The following is a 19,318-nucleotide window of genomic DNA, read 5'->3' on the forward strand; positions in this document are numbered from 1 at the left end:
ATTTTGTAAGATGATATAATTCAATTTGATTTACGCTATACAAGCATTTCCTACTTAAAAAAATAATAACCGTGCTCAGCTGTGCGCTAGTCATTTTTATATGTTTTAATAATGGTTTGTTATCAAAAAATCATGGAGTGATAACATGATTATATGAACATTTTCTATTGTTTGCCTAACATTTTGATTTTATGTTATGAGGCGTCAGTCGGTCCATAAACATTTCCTTTAAATCACTTCTATTCATAGATTTCTGCACGGGTTATTACTATATTTGGCCAGAAGAATCCTGGAGAATGGGAACAGAGTTTGTATAAAATCATTACTCTGGGTTCTCTGGTGCAGGAGTTATTGGGCCAAGCAATCAAATTAGAAGAACGAGGAAATAAACGGGGGCCCTGCATTCAGAACATGTATTTCTTTGTACTAGTAGACTCCGATGAGCGGTATAGGCCCTCTGATTCTCATAATTGTAAATAGGTCATATACTTAAACAATTTGGGTTTTAATATGATGCTTTCTGTCAATAAAATCTGTTTAAAAACTCTTCGTTTCAAAAAGCACAAAATGCTAAGAAATTAAACAATGTATGATTTCAGATTACTCCGTGGGAGATATTGAATTACAAAGAAATCATAGCAGAATCAAACTTTGACACGAAAGCAATGTTTGAACAGAAGAAGTACCGAGATGAATTCTCTGTCATCATCACGAAAATAAGTTTATAAATGACATATTTCATGTAAAATAAAAATCACCATAGACCACGTACCTTGAACCAGTGACCATGGTCATTGCATTATCAGTTCATGGTTGTTTATAGTTAGTGCTCAACATTATGAAGTAAAAATTTCAGTTAAATGGTTTCTCTTATACGTATATATTTATATATATAAAAACATTTAAAAGTACATAGTTGAGGAATATAACAACTACATAATTAAACTGTATGTATATGATCAATAAACAGTGTTTATATGGTCCTAAAAGGGGAGTATAAAGAATTGTCATCCTATTTTAGGTATATCATTAAACGTTGTGTAATATATAAGGAAAGCGTTAACAACACAGTAGTTATAACATTTAGATCATTGAGGCATTATGCAAACATATCGCTATAGAACGCAAACACTATGAACACTGACTGAGTAAATCTTCATTCTTAACTATCTTAATTTTTTATGTATATACTGCAGATATATTTGCACATATATGGTGGTTGCGATGGGATTTGTTTCTCAATTACAGACAGTAACACTAATGTAATCGCAATTTCGTAAAAGCAATATAATATAAATATATATTTACATTTACTTGTCACTTGTACTATATAAACTTACGAAGGCAAAGTGAATTATAATATTATGTGGGTATAACTTACACCCAAAACGTGACTATTATGACGTCACTAATGTTGACCTGTTGACTTCAACTGATCATCGTCAAAATGACTATTCCATCTCGTGTATTAAATCGTCGTTGATAAACGGTTTTCCTGGTCTAGCTTAAACAATGTTTATGCAGACACCCAAAATGAGTTGATAATGTAATACAGGCATTAAACTATCTACTAATGACATCTATGGTCTAAATAGATGGCAACCAGAAGATAGTTTAATACTTAAGCATGTATTTTAGTTTTATTATGGAGAATCCAGAATAGAAATCAACTGTTTTATAAAATGTTATATCAAGTAATTATTAACGATGCACGGTCTGTCATAATTTGGGATATGAAGTGGGATATGAAATCTCACGGGCAATAAAGTCTTGGGAACGTACATGTAGTAGGGCCTATGGGATGGATAGCAATTTGAATGAATGTTTATTATCCGGGAAAACACTACTTTTATCCGCATTTTGTTGAATCGTCGTCGCATAAAATAGATGAATCAAACCCTTGTAGCTTGTTTGTCTTGGTAAACTTTTAACATCGATATTGAATTAGATTGCTGAAATAGAGTGAATCTTACAACATTTTATCAGATGCACAATTTGTATTTCGTCCTGGATTGAACAAGATTGATGATATTCGCATTATATTAAACAATTACAAAATATTTTAGCAATATCAAACGTCTAAATTGTTTTTTCGTTGATTTTCAAAAAGCGTGTAGATCGTATGAATTTATGGTTTAAATCATTAATGTTGGGAATATGAGGGAAATTCCTCAGATTGATTCATACCGTTTATGGGCATGTGAAATAACGTGTAAGTCTGAAGAGCAAATATGAATTTCCATGTTCAGGAGTATAATTCAAAAATAAATTTCAAAGTATCCAAATTCAACTATCAAACTTAGGCCGGAAAGTCATGTTTGTTCTATTCAAAAAATCTAATGATATGAAACTAAATATTGAAACTAATTCAATTATTATTATTCTAATACATATATATCGTCACCGTAAGATATTACATGTGCAATGACACCAACTACTCGTAGCTTCCATTAGAACTAAGTTGTTTCCAATGTATGTGCAAATGTTAATGCACTCTTAGGCTGAATTGTCCCTTTTATGACGCAACGTTAAACAGGCAGTAAAGCTTTGTATTTTAAGGATACAAAAAAAAAACACATCATGAGTAGACAAACAGCTATAAAGGCATTATGAATATTGTGAAAAAAGTCCATCATAAAACTACATGCTATATTGAACACGAAGAGTTTCCCATGCCACGTTCTGTTTGGGAAAGTACCAGCTGCATTGCCTTTAAAACATTATAAAAGGCATTAATTGAGTCTCGTTTGTTATTAAAAGGACAGCAACATCTTCAGAATGTGGTTACTCACTTTTATCTTAAGCGGTAAGACATTTTTTGGCTTATGTGCATATTTCTACATAATTTATCTAAATGTTATAGGAATATTGCTTTATGTAAGTTCCTCTGGTTGTTAGAATTAAATGAAGTTTTGTGACTTTAATTATTAATGTGAGATTAATTACACAAATAGTCTTTATCATATCTTATATAATTATATTATTATATTATATAATATCATTTCTTAAGCTTATAAATTAAATCGAAATAAATGTTATTGATATCGTCTAAGCATGAGAGAAAGATTTATTTTTTCATATTTCAATTTATAGAAATGTATAAGTTACAAAATCATCTTTTTTGTGCTAACTATTATTACATTAATTTTGTACTATTACATTTGTACGGCGGCGTATAAGGGCAACTATACAATTTCATTTATCTTGTACATACAAGTTAGTATCTTGTACGAACAAGTTATTATCTTGTGCGTACAGGTTAATATCTTGTACGTTCAACTTATAGTATCTTGTTCCTACAAGTTGAGTTGGATACTAACTTGTACGTACAAGTTAGTATCTTGTTCCTACAAGTTGAGTTGGATACTAACTTGTACGTACAAGATACTAACTTGTACGTACAAGATACTAACTTGTACGTACAAGATAGTAACTTGTACGTACAAGATACTAACTTGTACGTACAAGATAATAACTTGTACGTACAAGATAATAACTTGTACGTACAAGATTAATAAAATTTTGTAGTGGCCCTAATACGCCGCCGTTTATTTGTGATTGTAAATAAACAATATAAAATTTTTCGAGCTAATCATAAAAGGTTTTTTTTTTTAAATACAAACATAGATAAAAACATTACACTAATGTTTCATTTTGAAAGCATGGAAATATGTCGTATGCAACAACATAAAGCATACAACATGGTTGTTGTATGTGTTCAGATGGATGGTTTTGGACACAGGGACTTGGTACGAATAGAAAATAGAGATGTGTCGAACCATAGACTGTTAGTTGGAATATGCCAATCTTTCCAAGGGTGCAATGCGGTCCCCACAATTCCACATGAATGTGGGGACCGCAATGAATTCTGGGGGAGAATGTGGATATGTACCAAGTCCTCGTGAGTTTTGGAGATATGCTGTACAGTCACAGTGTAATTCGTGTATCGATAACATAACATAATGAAATGTTAGCCTTAAAGCATGTAATTACACTTACTGTTTTCATAGCGGTCAATGCACATGCTATTACATTGTAAACATGGACACGCAGCTAGTTGTACCTTTACGATTTTGCAATCTCTTTCAATATTCGTTTGAAAAGGTTATACCGTCTTTGCATATTACAGAGTGACATCTCGCAAACTTTTGAATGCTTAGTAAGCCTGTCGTCTGATAAGTAATTACGTTAACATATATAGGTCAATTAATTTACAAAAGACAAAAATGTTTGAAGTTTTTTATCTAAAATTATTAATTAATGTATATAAATATTAAAACTATTGTAGGTGTTTATACAGTGTAGCTTAACATTTCGATTGATAATGTTCCTCTGTTATCGTCACGGTAAGTCTTTGGTCTGTATGCTATTAACAGGATTTTTAAACAATGAAAAACACTGCAAATACGTATATTGGGACTTAAAATAATATCCCCTCTATCTTAAGGATGTCTTGCTTTACCGGATATATCCAATCCCCGTCATCCGAATCAAGAAACGACAGACCAAGTCTTCAAGGTACGTCACTAACCATTTTCATCCCTGTCGAATGGTAATTACATTTGTATATTTTGATGAAAGAAATACGCCCAAACTTGCTTAACAACCTCCTCTGTATTAAGTACACCTGTATCTGCTTAGTATAACCACTCGGGATCGGAAATTATAAATTACACTCACAATAAAATTCGACCCGGACCACTTTGATATAAAGACCATTTTGTGCTGGTAGCTCTGTGATCCTTATAGACAGCATTGACTGTAAGTAGTAAATTACTTCAGTAAAACATGTTACGTTCATTATTATCCTCATTATATTTGAATACAGAAGTACTGATTGTGGTTGCATCCAAAAGAAACTACTGATTTTATGTATTTCTATATGTTTTTTCGATATACATGTATAAAAATAAAGAAATGCAAATGATGATTATTGATATGTTATGCTTTGTCGGGAATATATTATGTTAAATTAGTTGAAAACATGATCATAACAGCTTAATACAAATACATGTTAGGAAATGCATCTATTTAAGATGTATAAGAATACATATTTTGTTATCTAATTGTATTCGAAGCATCATTTTGGCATTTACTATGTTACAACCCACTTGAAAAATTCATACACTTTGAAGAAATATTTCGAAGTGGGTTAAATATGGTGCAAGTAAACGCAGTTAGAAATATTTTCAAAGTACGTTGTAACAGACGTACTAAAACAATAGAACGAACTGGGTTGTGGGAATTAACACAATTTTTTTTTCTACAGAATTTTTTTTTTGTGATGATAAGTATATTTCCAACGGTAAACTATTAGTTTTGGCAACACGTTTTAATAATCTCGCCAAATTATCTTTTTCTATTAAAATTATAAATTAAGTCAAAGAACGTTTTGTTTAGGTATGCACCTAGGTGTTTTATATTTGGTGATATTGGAATGTTGGTGGTCTGCAGGCTACGTTTGGAATACAAAGTAAAATTGTTGGAGGAAGAGAGACAACTATAAGTCAGCACCCTTGGCAGGCCGCATTGAATGTGAATGGCAATTTCATCTGTGGCGCCATCATTCTAGCTTCCAACTTCGTTCTTACAGCTGCTCACTGCATAGGCGCTGACATAAGGTTTGTTTATGTACAAGGGCACCAATCTACGTCATCAAACGTCCATTATTTTGTATCGCCTCTTCGGCTTATGTTCCATATCATTATCTTTATCAACCGTTGATGTGAAAAAGACCAAACGCGGAGATGAAGTTATGTTTCATTTTATTTGGTTCACAAAATGTCTGATTTGTGAGTTTACGTCACCCGTTTCACACAGGTGAGCACCAATATGACGAACACTAGTATGAGATATGGACGGATTTATCTAACACATCACATCCTACATTATGTTGAATAGATAAGATGATACGTCCCTTCAGTGTGTTTGTCGGATTTTTTCACACTAACGTTCACGCTAACGGTGGCTAAAATGATAAAATGATACACTTACCGGGGAGGCGTTAAAGTTACAGTACATTCTCTCCTTCCCTCTAACTACAGCCAGTTGATGACGTAGATCGGTACTCATGGAATACCTTTAAGTATTCTTAAAATAGTTAGTTATTGCTTTTAAATAATATTTTGATCTCCTTGATGTTTATATACAATATCTGATTCTATCCGTGATACCAATCTCATTCAAAACGAGGTAAGTAAGTGTTATCTACATGTACCACACGATTATCCATTACACGTCTTCAGTTTTAGGTAGTGCTTAACGAAGATGAGTACCTCTATTTGCCGTGTAATCACGTTTACGCATTATTTAACAATCCAAGGATTGTTAGATTGCATTTATTGGGGATATAAATACAATCTGGATGGCAGATAAATATTCATAGCGCCCGTAACGCGCGGAATCACATGGTGTCAGTAAACAAGACTCACATTCATTTATGTAGATAATACTACACCAAGTCTAGGCTGCATTTATTGGCTCATAATGCATATCACGATTATCATTAGAGTAATAGGAGTCGCAGTGGCAAAATGTAAATATAAACTTATGTGTTCAAGTCTTAAAAACACGTTTATTGCGTCATTACTCACCTGTATCCGTTGACATGGGGTATTATGGTGTGCAATAAATTATTCTTGGGCGGCTCGACGGCACTGAATATGAGAACAATGATCTTCCGCGCTACTTACCAACTTATCAGCAAATTGCTTATCCTTCACTCATTATTGTTTTATTGTTTGATATTTATGTTTTCCATCGCATTGGATCATAAATATTACCTACAATGTCACTAGTGAGCTAGCATGTTTCAAGTAAAAAAAAATGTCCATTATACCACAGTCGGGCAAAACACACGAATGCTGTCCTGAAGTAACTTTAGCTGTTTACGGTAATTAAATATAATCAGTCACTAAACCAATTAGCACTTGTTGTTTTCTTCAGCTTAGCATTCAATATACGATGAGTGAAACGACTTGTTACATGTAACACATTGCCATTATATTATGAGCAGCTAGAGTATAATGGCAATTTTATCGTCGGGGACACGTGTGATAACACTATATTGTTTATTCGATTATTTTCTTAAGTTAAAATACAAATGAGATTAAAAAAAATATATTTCTATAATCTTTTTTGAAACATTACCTTGTCTAAGGTAGCTATTTTCAATTTCTCAACCAACATTTCAACATACGCTTACCGACCGTATATGAGGCACTAAATCAACACACGTGAGCTCAGTCTACACACCTGTATCACCTGACAATTGTGCATATACCACTAACACAAACTTATCTTCAACGAATAAAGGGTATTGTCTTAGCGCGATAAGATACTTTTGCATCTAAGCTGTCTTAACAAAGTAACGAATTATTACCAAATAATAATCCGTCCGTTTCAAACGTATAAACGCGTAACACCTACAAACTCGGAACAAGCTCATTCAAGTTATCTTTCTTTTACTTTGTTATGTTTCTTTCAATTTAAATGAAGTAGAGTTTCTTCCTCGAGTGCTTTTCTATGTCTGGTGTATATTGAAGTGATTTATTCCTTGCATTAATTTTAACTGGGTATTTTGGAGGTTAAGCTGACAATGAAAACTTCAGGTGAGTATACAATTAATTTTCTGTTTGGTAATATGTTATCGGGACAGGTGTAAATGAGACCAGCTTATGGTCAGTTTAGAATGAACGTACGATGACAAATGGTGGCCTTGGATACGACAGGACCATAATCAGAGAATATCTCGGAAATTATTTTCGAATCGTCATATCTACTAATTGTTTTAATCTCAAACCCATACTTTTTATCATTCAATGTCAGCTTTAGGGACCAGCGATCCCCCTGCTTAGACATAAACATCTTTTCGTATGCCGTTGTAATTCACCAAAATAAGTTGTTATGACAAAAATGCAGCTACATTGTACCTTAAAGCGTTGTACCTGTCATCCGCAAAATTATATTCCCATGATTATATCGTTGTTAATTCGCTGTGAAAGTACGAGTGTTTACTAATAGATAAATATACAAACATTCAAATTCATGTTTTTATTTCATTCACATGGAAAACAATATCTGAAGATACAATACACTCTTGTCGTTGTACAATCTAGGTATAAAGAGTATAGGAAAACCAAATAAAATTAAATCTTGTGTATCAGTTGAATGATAATATTTTTTTAATTCCAGTGCTTATTCTGTCCACGTGGGCAGTTCCATGATCACGGGGACAGGGGGTTCGACACACAACGTTATCGATGGAATTCTGGTAAATAAACTCTTTTCACACATTTACAATTCCTTACTGCGGAAAATGTGAATGCAAACTAAAAAATTAAGAAGATTTCTTAAATTAAAATTTAATCTATATTCTGTTTTAATCCCTTATTCCAATTTGAATTTATGTTATAAATGTGCCGGTACAAACTGTGAGTACAGAATATTGACTTTTATCTGATGTTTTGTCCTCCAGTTATAAGGTCACTATATTCAGATCATACATCTGAGGAGGAGGATAAATTTATTCGATATTTTTCATATTTTTTTTTTATAAAAAGATGACTATACCTAAATGTAATACCATCTTTTTAGGTTATTTTCACTAAATTTCCAAAACATCTCTTGATAGTCCTCTGGATTATTTATAACGATTCTTTCACTTGTATGCCGAAGACCAACTTACACAAAATGTTAGGTTATGTCGCGGCAAAAAGTTAGTTTACAGTAAGACTTTAAACTTTCTGCCTATTTTTTTAGTACAAATTTCGATTTTAGCACGAAGACTTTTATAACGGTATAATGCCAGACGGTATAGCATATCCAAACGACATAGCTGTATTGAAGCTCATAAATCCAATTAGCTTCAACTCAAACAAACAGCCAATCAATCTGACCAATGTGACAAACTCCGTCCTGGCAGGCTATCGTGAGGAGGATTGTGCAATAACTGGATGGGGGAGAATCGTAGGAGGCGGTAAGTAATCTACAGGTGCACCTGTCTATAACGTCCTTCAAGACCGACCAATACAATGGTCTATTTGAACAATAAACTGTCTTCCTAAGGCATTTATGGAACAATGTTAGGGGGCTTTGCAGACAATCTTCATAAATTCTTCATTATGAAATGATTGTCTGCAAATGTGGTCTTAACACACAGTGCAAATGTTGAAATTGATAACTTAGGACCTTGGAAGAAAATAAAATGACACGGAAAACATGTAAGAACTATTAAAGAACAATAGATCGTTTTACTTGTATGAAGGGAGATTAAATTGTCACAAAAATGGTTTTTACGTAGTGTTTGTTTATATTAGTGAATCACGATAATTTCGCATTTCTTAATATACTAAGATACAAAATATTACCAAATTAAAAGTTTTCAATATCATTTGTTATTAATAAATGCAATTGCAATCAAGTTAGCACACTCACTATTGGAGACGCATGTGATTTCTTCCAATTTAAATGACGAAATATTCATAATGCATTTTCATGGATGAATAAGCTTAGTTTTAAGCCGTCATTTTATTATTTATTTAATATTTTCAAAGTTTATTTCAGCACGGGGCAAACACATGGTATCTAAATTAGATCTTTCTATGTCACAATGAGTGTATATCAATATTGTTTAACAGTTTAGTGAATTCTATATATATATATAGGTTCTTTTTGTGATAATTTTAAGTGAGACTCTATGAAACGAATCTTAAAAGGTTTTTTTTTATGTTTACGAGCCTTGACGAGTAAAATAAAAAAAAAAGAAACTACGTTTTGACGAGTTGAGTTTCATAAAGTCTCATATTTAAAGAACACAAAAAGATATTTTTTGAAACATAACCATGACATCTTTCATTTTAAAAAAAATTCAACGCTTGAGTACGCGGAGGCAACCATGGTAGACCTCCGTTCGCCATTTTTCCGACTTTCTCACTTTATTTAATTTGCTATTGCCATACCGTGACGTGGATTTAAGAAGTATTCATTAAGAATTCTGTTTCTTATACTTTGCTTTTTTGCTGTCTAGGAGCCTTACCCGACATGCTTCAGGTCACGAATGTAAAGATACTTACCGATGACGATTGTCGACGTATACCTTTTATTAAGGATTACTTGAATGGCACTATTCACATCTGTGTGGATGGAGAAGACGAAAGCGGTGGATGTAACGTAAGGCATACTCTTCATTTGGACGTATTTCGAGTTATTTTTTTTTAAATATTTTATTATACACAGTGAAACCTGTCTATAAAGACATCCTATGTGGTTTATATACATTTTGTAAAGAGTTCATTTTGGTAAACTAATAAAAGGTCATAACAAATATAACATACACAATGTAATTTTATTGACAATAAAACACTATATAAAGTATATAAAAGCAAATGTTTGGAAATTGATCCTTACCTTACCAGTTTAAAAACCATGTTAAATTTGACCATGTTAAATTTGAGATAGCGCTTAAAGGTCTTATTTCGACCAATGCATACAGATATGGATTTCAGATAACTACTCAAATATACGAATGGTTATATGCCATGAACTAGGATGGTCCCACATGCCCCCCCCCCTCCTTACCTCCGAACCAATATTTTTCCGAATTTCTATGACCCACTGATCATAAATCACAATAAGTTGGGATGTACTTCCGGTTATGACGTCATCAAGATGACCGACATCTCGAATTTTACTAAAAATTGAAAAATAGCTTAAAGCTTACAATGCAAGTTAAAAATTATACATTTGAGTTTCTGAAACTGTCCCTTGCGTTTCTAAGGACAGGTAGTCGCCATTTTGTTCGAACTCTGCCTGGATACAATACGCCTACCGAACCCTATATAAAGCGAGTGAATCGACGAACGTGCGCTCAGTCATGTAGCGGTTGTCCACAGTGAATCACCTACTAAAACATCAACAAATCCCTTACCTGTAAATATGTGTTCGGCTTGTTTTAGCAAGCAAACATGTCAACCTCTCTAAGCTGTCATTTAGTTTCACAAACTGAACTTTCCACACACATGAATAGAAATCCTAATAATAATCCGTCCATATATCTCCATGTATACTATCGTATCCGATGCACTCGACTGGCCACGTGCACGTGACCACCTGTCCCGAACAAGTGCCACTTTCATGAATAAACTACATTGTACCAAAGGCACACACGTGTACATGTACGTGTAATATCCTATGTAAACTGAAGTGTTTTATCAGTTCGTTTTTTATATATTTTGGGATCTAGCTGACAATATTACTCCAATGAAACCTTTGTCAGGTGAGTGAAGTGTTTATTTTTAGTTTGACAATGTGATTTGCAATCAGAATTTCCAAGTTTGTTTACGCTATAATCAAAATTGATCTCGCACGTTGAACCTACTTGCCATTTTATTCTTATGACACGGCCTCAGGTTACACGTAAAATAATACAGTAAATCTAGAGCCGGTCAGGTGTTAGTTGTTACACCTTGAACAGCGAGCGCTCGACGGCTTGCACGTGTGCGTGGTTCACGCGCTTTATAGAGGGGTCGGTACCCGATGTTGTATGCAAGCAGAGTTAAAACAAAATGGCGACTGCTCGACCTTAGAAACGCAAAGGGTTGTCTCAGAAACGAATTTTGTAAAAACAATATTTGAAAAAAAACCTTATTATTTTTTAATCGCATTAACTTGCATTATCAACTTTTACATTGACATTTTCAACTGAAGTAGACAAATGAGGTATCAGAATGATCACAAAGGAACATTAAATACATATCAGAACAAATCAAATAATTTAACATATGCAGTTGGTTCTATGAAAAATTCCAATTTTAAGTTCAATAATGGCAATGTTTTAGCAAATTTTTCATATTTGGCTTTACACAACAAAAATGTTTCGAAACAGCAAACTATTATTTCTAATCAGTTATTTGACCTCTTACCAATCATTAAAATCAACAACAACAAAAAAACAATGTTAACATAGTATAATTTCCGGTTATGACGTCATCAAAATGGCCGACATTTCGAATTTCACTGAAAAGTGAAAAATAGTCATAATATTGACATTTTTCAACCGAAATAGACAAATGAAAAAATAGATTTAAAGTCCAAAAATGGTAATTTTTAGTAAATATTTGATATTTGGCTCGAAGAAGCAAAATATTTCCTAACAACAAACTATTATTCGTAATCAGTTATTTGACCTTTGATCAATTAGTAAAAACAAATAAAAACAAAAAAAGCGAAAAGAAAAAGATATAAAAAATGCAATAGAGAATTATTGTTATTGGTTTACAAAACGGTGCTGTTCTATCTTGTCATCCATGGCCATATCAGGAACAACAGGTTTAGGGATGTGGGATATCCTTAAGATTCTAAAATATCTAAATATATGCTGTTTAAGACTTCTCCGGCATAATGGAAATTACACCAGATACACATTCTGCGTATGGTGGAATTGATTCTCCTTTGCACATAGCTCCATAATTCGTATGAAGCACCATTCATCAACATCGTGGACTCTTGTGCGGCCATAGATGTCACAGGTGATATCCTCGAGGTCATTAATGAGGTCATAAATATTAATTGTTTTTCATTGGTCCGACTTTTCTCACTCCCTCCAAGGTGCTGGTTTTGTCAGAACTGATGTATGCGTGGAGACACCATTAAAGACTACAGGAAAAGGTTCTCGAAGAGTGGAACTTCACTGAAGACCTCATTAATGACCTAAAAGAATCCACCTGTGCCATCTATGGTCACTGAGGGCTCACATAAATGAGGAATTTTGTTTCATACGAATTAAGGAGAACCAACTCAACTCTTCACAGAATGTGGATTTGGTGGTTTTTTCCATAATGCCGGGAAAGTCTGGAACATATACGATATGGGAATCATAAGGATGAAATAGGGAGAGCTCCCTGTAATGTAATATTAAATCAGCTCATCGACATCGAAGACGATACTCTGTCTAGAAAGCACGTATAATGATAATGATTATCATTAAGAACTAGTATGATAAATATATCACACTTTAGTACCCATATGGTATTTCCTTACGTTATCTACACGGAATAAACAATGGATTTGCTCATCAAAGACACAAAACGTTTCGAAAAGGGTCATGATATTAATGGAAACACAGGCTTACCCCAGTTTTAATTTGATACCCTTTTAACGTTGTGCTGGAATAAATTATTTTGAGACGCTACTAGTCTACAAAATTTCGAACATGAAAATTGATTATGTTAGGTATTTTTTAAGTCCCACATAGAAATTCAGCCAACATTAAATTCAAATTTGTTAAGATATAAATCGTCAATAGCCAATGTTATATTCAGGAAATTCTAAGACACCAGGAATCATTTGGAAAACATAACAATCATCCTTGTATACGCACCCGGTGATGTTTGTAAACAAAATGATGGTTTAAAAATAATTCTTTTTTTCATTTCTATATACTTTTGCTGTTACTGACTGTTAAGAGGTCAAATAACTGATTACGAATAACAGTTCTTCGAGTCGTATATAAAATATTTGCTCAAAAATTACTATTTTTTATTTGTTGTCCTATTGTGGTAATTTTTTATTGTGACTATTTTTCACTTTTCAGTGAAATTCGAGATGACGGCCATTTATAGTTTAATGTTTCGGAACATTTTTGCTGCGTTAAACCTACTATGAAAAAAATAACTAAAAAATTACCATTTTTGAGCTTAAAATCAGATTTTTGCATTTCCTGTGTAGAAGTCACTACATATAATGGTTAATTTGGTCCTGGTATGTATTTGCCGTTCTATTGTGGCCATTTTGATACCACATATGTCTACTTCGATTGAAAAAAATGTAAATGTTATAACTATTTTTCAATTTTTAGTGAAATTCGAGATTTCGGCCATCTTGATGACGTCATAACCGAAAGTTCATCCCAATTTATGCAATGTTAACATTTTGATTTATGATCAGTGGGCCATAAGGATTCAGTAAAATATTGGCCCGAAGGTTTGGGGGATGGTGCATGTGGGACCCTCCTAGCCCATGGCCTATTACAGTTATGAAAACTATAAATTTTAATAAAACGTTTGATTTTTGTAAAGCTAACTGACATTCTTGGCCTACATTGTCTCTTGGTGCTTATGTCCTAATTGTTTTGTTGCCTGTTTGTATAATTGTTTTCTTATTTATTCATTTATTTATTTTGTTTTCCCTTGTATGTATCTTTGTTTTTCAAATATTGTCCGTTACAATATACATATATACTGTCCTTGTGTTTGGATTGATGATATACTTTCTCACATATATGTAGGTATATAATAAATTCTTATCAACATTAATAAACTCATCCTACAGAAGTTTTCCCATTATGTTTTTCTAATATTCATGTCTCATTAGATTGCCTCTTTATAAGATTTTAAAAGATAATAATAATCAACCATTCAATTTAAAATTACATAATTTCACATCAGAGGACTGACAACAGACATTACATTTTTTTGTCTTTTTGTGTTATTGTGTTGCTTTTGTATTTATTGTTATATATTTTGAAAATGAATAAAAAAATAAATTTAAAAAATAATTCGGTATCATGAGAAAAAGCCTTTATAAAAGTGGATAATTTTGTAGAGTTGGTCTCACTCGAAGGTTTTACTGTAAAGTATTTCAAACAAAAGTGCAGATACAACCAAAGATCAAAATTTATATTTTGTTAATCTATATACTGTACTGGAAATGGGAAACACAAACTCAAACAACAGTTATCTTTTTCAAATTCCGATTTTTTTTCAGGGTGACAGTGGTGGTCCATTAGCGTGTAAAGTTGGTGATGGATATGAACTCGCCGGCGTAACGTCTTTTTTAATGGGTAGTTGTTTAACTAGTTACCCTACTGTTTATGCTGAGACGCACCACTTCCGATCTTGGATAAAAGAGGCAATGATCAACCTGTCCTTGTAATCTTACGGGAAATAAATGCTATTGAGATATTTCTGTGTTATGTTACATATGGTATCACAAAATAATTCAATTTCAGTTGTAAAAACCATTTTCATTGGCTTTAAGATTTACATTATAAGTCCAAAAAGGAATAAATGACACATTTGTAACGTTGCTTTCGATTGGCTGAGATTACGACATAATGATATCATAGACAAAAGAGTCCAAAACGAATTTTGTATAATTGAAGGGATTTTTTTTAGTAAATTAAATTATAAAGATTACATTGAATAGATGTTTTATGTTATGGACACATAAAACACAAATCTGAATGTATTTCATCATAAACTGATCATCTTCTGAATGTCTTTTCCTTCGTTTTCTGCCCGACAGCTATCATTCATTTATGTTGGAATTTTGACAATAACTTTTTCATCAGCACCAGAAAGTGGTTTAATAGTGCGTTTCTTGAACTCAAAATATCTTAACAACTCGATCACATCGTCTTTGTGCTTTCTACAAAAAGATCCAAATCCATCGTCACAGATGATATCCGACAGCAAAGTCTGGTAGGCGTTATCGACATTCGTACCTCCCAAATCACCACCGTTGGCGCTGTGCATCTCCTTTAACGACTCGTATCTCTGTACTTCGTGAGCCGTAATGTCTATGGTGCCACCTGCAAAACACCACATACACAACATCGATATATGTATTATTAGGGTTTTTCACCAAATGGTGAAAAGACCTATTGTTTTTGTTAAGTTCCTTATTATTCTTATTTTATTCTTCTTGTTGTTTTTGTGAACGCGCTATCGGTCGAACGGTAAGACATAGGATTAAAATGATTTCAGTGTAATTAAACCATGTATCTGCTGAAGGTGTTCCAGGCACAAAATTAAGTAGGTCTAAAAATTCAATATGGCCGCCATGACGTAAAACCTAAAAACACAAAAACTGCTATAACTCAAAAAGTATGAAAGCTATTTCAAATCTGAAGGTATTTATTTTATTGTAGGGAATGGACATAACTTTTTTTTCCGTAAAATGTTTATACAAAATATGTCTCGTTAAAAAGCTCGCTACAGGTCAAATTTTACCAAATGTTACTATTTTTAGATTTTTTTTTATTATTCAGTTTCCGTCAAACTTTTTTTTTCTTTTTTGCATTACGTCGGTGCAGTATGCCATTCTAAAAAATTTGATGTCTTCAAACTTAAAACGGGTGCACTAATTATTTTTTATGACGTAATTAATATTTAACTTAGAATTTTTGCAATTTTCGACAATTACATTTCAAACATCTCCTCAGATTCCACCAGTCAGATCAAGTCCAAACTCACACAAGATATTCCACTTATCACCAAAAGGTTAACAAAATAAATCTTCCTGCTTAAATAGCGACACGATAGTGAATGATGGAATCAATCATTTAGAAATACAAAAAACTAACTACCTCTACAGCTGCCTCTCTCATAAACTGTTTAGAGGCATCCGACCATAATGCAGAGATCCCTAACCTAGGGATCTCCGCATTAAAATTGTGGAAGCTAGACTAGGAAAACCGTTTATAAACGACGTTATACTCAACCATTTTGATGGTGATCAACTGACGTTACCATAGCAACATTAGTGACGTCACAAATGTCACGTTTTTGGTGTCACTTATTATTGCATAGCCTTAGGCTTGTTAAGTTGTTTTAGTTTATATAGTAATTGTGACATTCTAATGTAAATAGTTCATTACTACTGGTCTTGAAACGGCATCTAACTGTAGAAATGACAAAACTGTTGTGATTAACAAATATAAAAAAATAAACTTATGTAATCCAAAAGTAATTGGAAATAGCTTTGATTTCTGTTCTTTTTGTACTTGATTTTAATTATGTATTTACAGGTGCGCCTGGTCTAGATAAAGTGAGATTCTGAAAGGTTATTAATTACTTACATGTTGAAGTAATTATATATGTGCCCGACACAATGCTGAATCGATGAACGAAACATACACTGCTAAATAACGGGATTTCTCGGGTTTTTGGGGTTTTTTTTCGTTGGCAGGCATTGACAGATGCAGTTTGAAAATTGCACTGGAACCCGAGGCTGCAAACATATTCCGATGGAAAATAGAGAAACAGGCATTACCTTGTTTTCTTTCGGATGCAAATACCTACTTCTGGATGCAGGGGGAAACATATGTTCAATCATGAGTAAGGAAAGCATGCTAAAAAGGCAAATGCACAAACCATTCATAAAATGTATGAATTGTCTTTGAAGATAAAAAACGAATATATCCTATTATTTTAAATGAATGTTCATTGTTTGCTTTTGAAAATCCTCTATATCCCAGGGGTTCAACTATCATTGCCATAATATGCACACCTGGACTATGTCATCGTAAAATATTTTAGGAGGGGAAAGACTGACCAATCACAGGCCTACAGTCTTCTCTTGAAGATTATTTAGACAGCGACATCAAACTGCAAACTTCAAAATTCTTTCAATGTACATTAAAGGACCAATCGACCTATTGCATCTGTTGTCGCACATAGAGCCTTTATATTTGCTATGGCATAGTCCAAAGATGGATAGTGATAATAACCCCAGGAGAATCAAAATTTCCTTTTCTAAACCTGACTAGTTTCATGTTCATTCATATAAATTGAACACGAATTTAAAATATGTCACCACATAACTGACTTTTAACCTATAACCCACATTTACAGCCTCCATTTTCAAGAACTTCACCCTGCAATAGTGTTTCATATACAATCTATCGGTAGATGTTGTTATGACGTGTGGTATTGTATTTAACATGAAATCCGAATGGGAACCCGTCACAGCTAAACAAAAGCACTACAGACCATAAAGTATTACTGACATATTCAATATTTTACATAGGTAAGTTCAACGGATAAAAGTCATGTCGTGTGATATAGTATTCATTAATGTCATAAATGGTCGATCAATTTTAAGGATAATAAGGGCGCAGCCCTTCGAAGGGCACGAAGTGCGAAGCACTTCTAAGGTAACGCATACAAGATAATAAAATATAGGAAAAAACTCAATCTTCTAAGTTCAATCCTACACACTGACAGTTTCAGTTTGCGGCCGCCATTATTTACCCACTGTAAAAAATCCCATCAGCGTGATTGCGATGCTTTGAAGTCAGCTAATTATATAATCGAGTGGTTCAAACGCTTTTATGATCCGACGAACGTAATCTTCATCCGGCAGAAGCTCCGTGCTATTGTTTTTTATTTGCAATCGTCCAAGTGATTTGGAAAAAATCAGACTTTCGCCTCACTAACGACACTTAGTCCCAAACATAAATATAAACTTGACGTTTCGACCTAATATCAAAATTTTGAATAGTAAACTACAAAATGTTAATTTTAATAAATATATTTGTATTTTTAAAATAATCAAATAAAGAAATGTTGAATGTTTAATGTTCAAATGTTCTGGGACGGATTGAAATTCCAAAACATTAAAAAACAGACATTTCGGACTTACATCAAAATTGTTCAAACACATATAATACAGTGTATTGATTTCAATGAATATATTTGTATTATTAAAATAACAAATTGAATCGATTAATAAATTCGAATCAAACTTAATTTAGAGTGTAGAATGTTTTTAGCTGTGGGGCGAAACGTCTGGACTCAACGGCCAGTTTTGTGGCGAAACGTCTGACGTTCATGTCGTCTGCTACACCAGTCTTGTGCTGTACGCTATTCTACTTATTATCAAGATTTTGAGTAGACTAGTGATGTTTTCTAAACACAAGTTTGTGATTAGAGAGCCAAGTTTATCTCCAAAGCGTTCTTCATTGCCCACTGGAAACTTTAATAACCATGATCGGATTAATTTTCCTTTTTTTTTTTTAAATTAGCTCGTTCTAGTACAATTAATATTGATCGTAACAGTTACCCATCTGATCTTACAGATTTTTTCCACTCTTAGTGTACCATTGGTCAAAATCCTTCGCTGAAGCGCTTTATACAACAAATCAAATTTATCAACCCTGCAGGTATCGCGTTAAGAATTGTACCTGATGCCCGACCGTTAAAGGCGACTGAATTTAGGATCTTATCTTTTCTTTCTTCTTAACTTACTTTTTGTTGACCACTTCGATTCATATCGTATTACAGTGATAACAAACACTCCATCTTCTATTTCTCGCCATGCTGTATTCGAAATACCGGAAGTACAATAATTGTAAACAAGGTCACATGATATTTACGGAACTGGTGATGTTATATGCGGAACGAAATAATGCTACTATTTCTAGATTATCAACATCCCGTTTTCTTAAAAAAAAAAGAAATAAAAACGTCTAACCAGCAGATATTGATCCCGACTAGATTAATAGATTTACTAAAATAATGTCTCTAATTTCAATTGA

General features: G+C 33.1%; 1 protein-coding gene across 1 annotated transcript; it reads left to right on the forward strand.

Moving 5' to 3' along the window:
- The first annotated feature begins 18 nt into the window (after positions 1-18).
- LOC138327632 (chymotrypsin-1-like) lies at positions 19-14,960 on the forward strand. The gene is made up of 7 exons (XM_069273894.1): positions 19-2,806; positions 4,448-4,518; positions 5,455-5,621; positions 8,194-8,272; positions 8,779-8,977; positions 10,028-10,170; positions 14,764-14,960. The coding sequence occupies exons 1-7, from the start codon at positions 2,779-2,781 to the stop codon at positions 14,929-14,931; spliced, it is 855 nt and encodes a 284-aa protein (XP_069129995.1). The 5' UTR covers positions 19-2,778; the 3' UTR covers positions 14,932-14,960.
- Positions 14,961-19,318: the final 4,358 nt, after the last annotated feature.

The sequence above is a fragment of the Argopecten irradians genome, chromosome 7 (assembly GCF_041381155.1).
Source record: "Argopecten irradians isolate NY chromosome 7, Ai_NY, whole genome shotgun sequence".
Lineage (NCBI taxonomy): Eukaryota > Metazoa > Mollusca > Bivalvia > Pectinida > Pectinidae > Argopecten > Argopecten irradians.

Excerpts from the sequence above, each read along its gene's own strand:
- LOC138327632 (XM_069273894.1), top strand. The coding sequence starts at position 2,779 with ATGTGGTTACTCACTTTTATCTTAAGCG. Across the intron at positions 2,807-4,447 it reads ACTCACTTTTATCTTAAGCG|GATGTCTTGCTTTACCGGAT; the intron begins GTAAGACATTTT and ends CTCTATCTTAAG. Across the intron at positions 10,171-14,763 it reads ACGAAAGCGGTGGATGTAAC|GGTGACAGTGGTGGTCCATT; the intron begins GTAAGGCATACT and ends ATTTTTTTTCAG.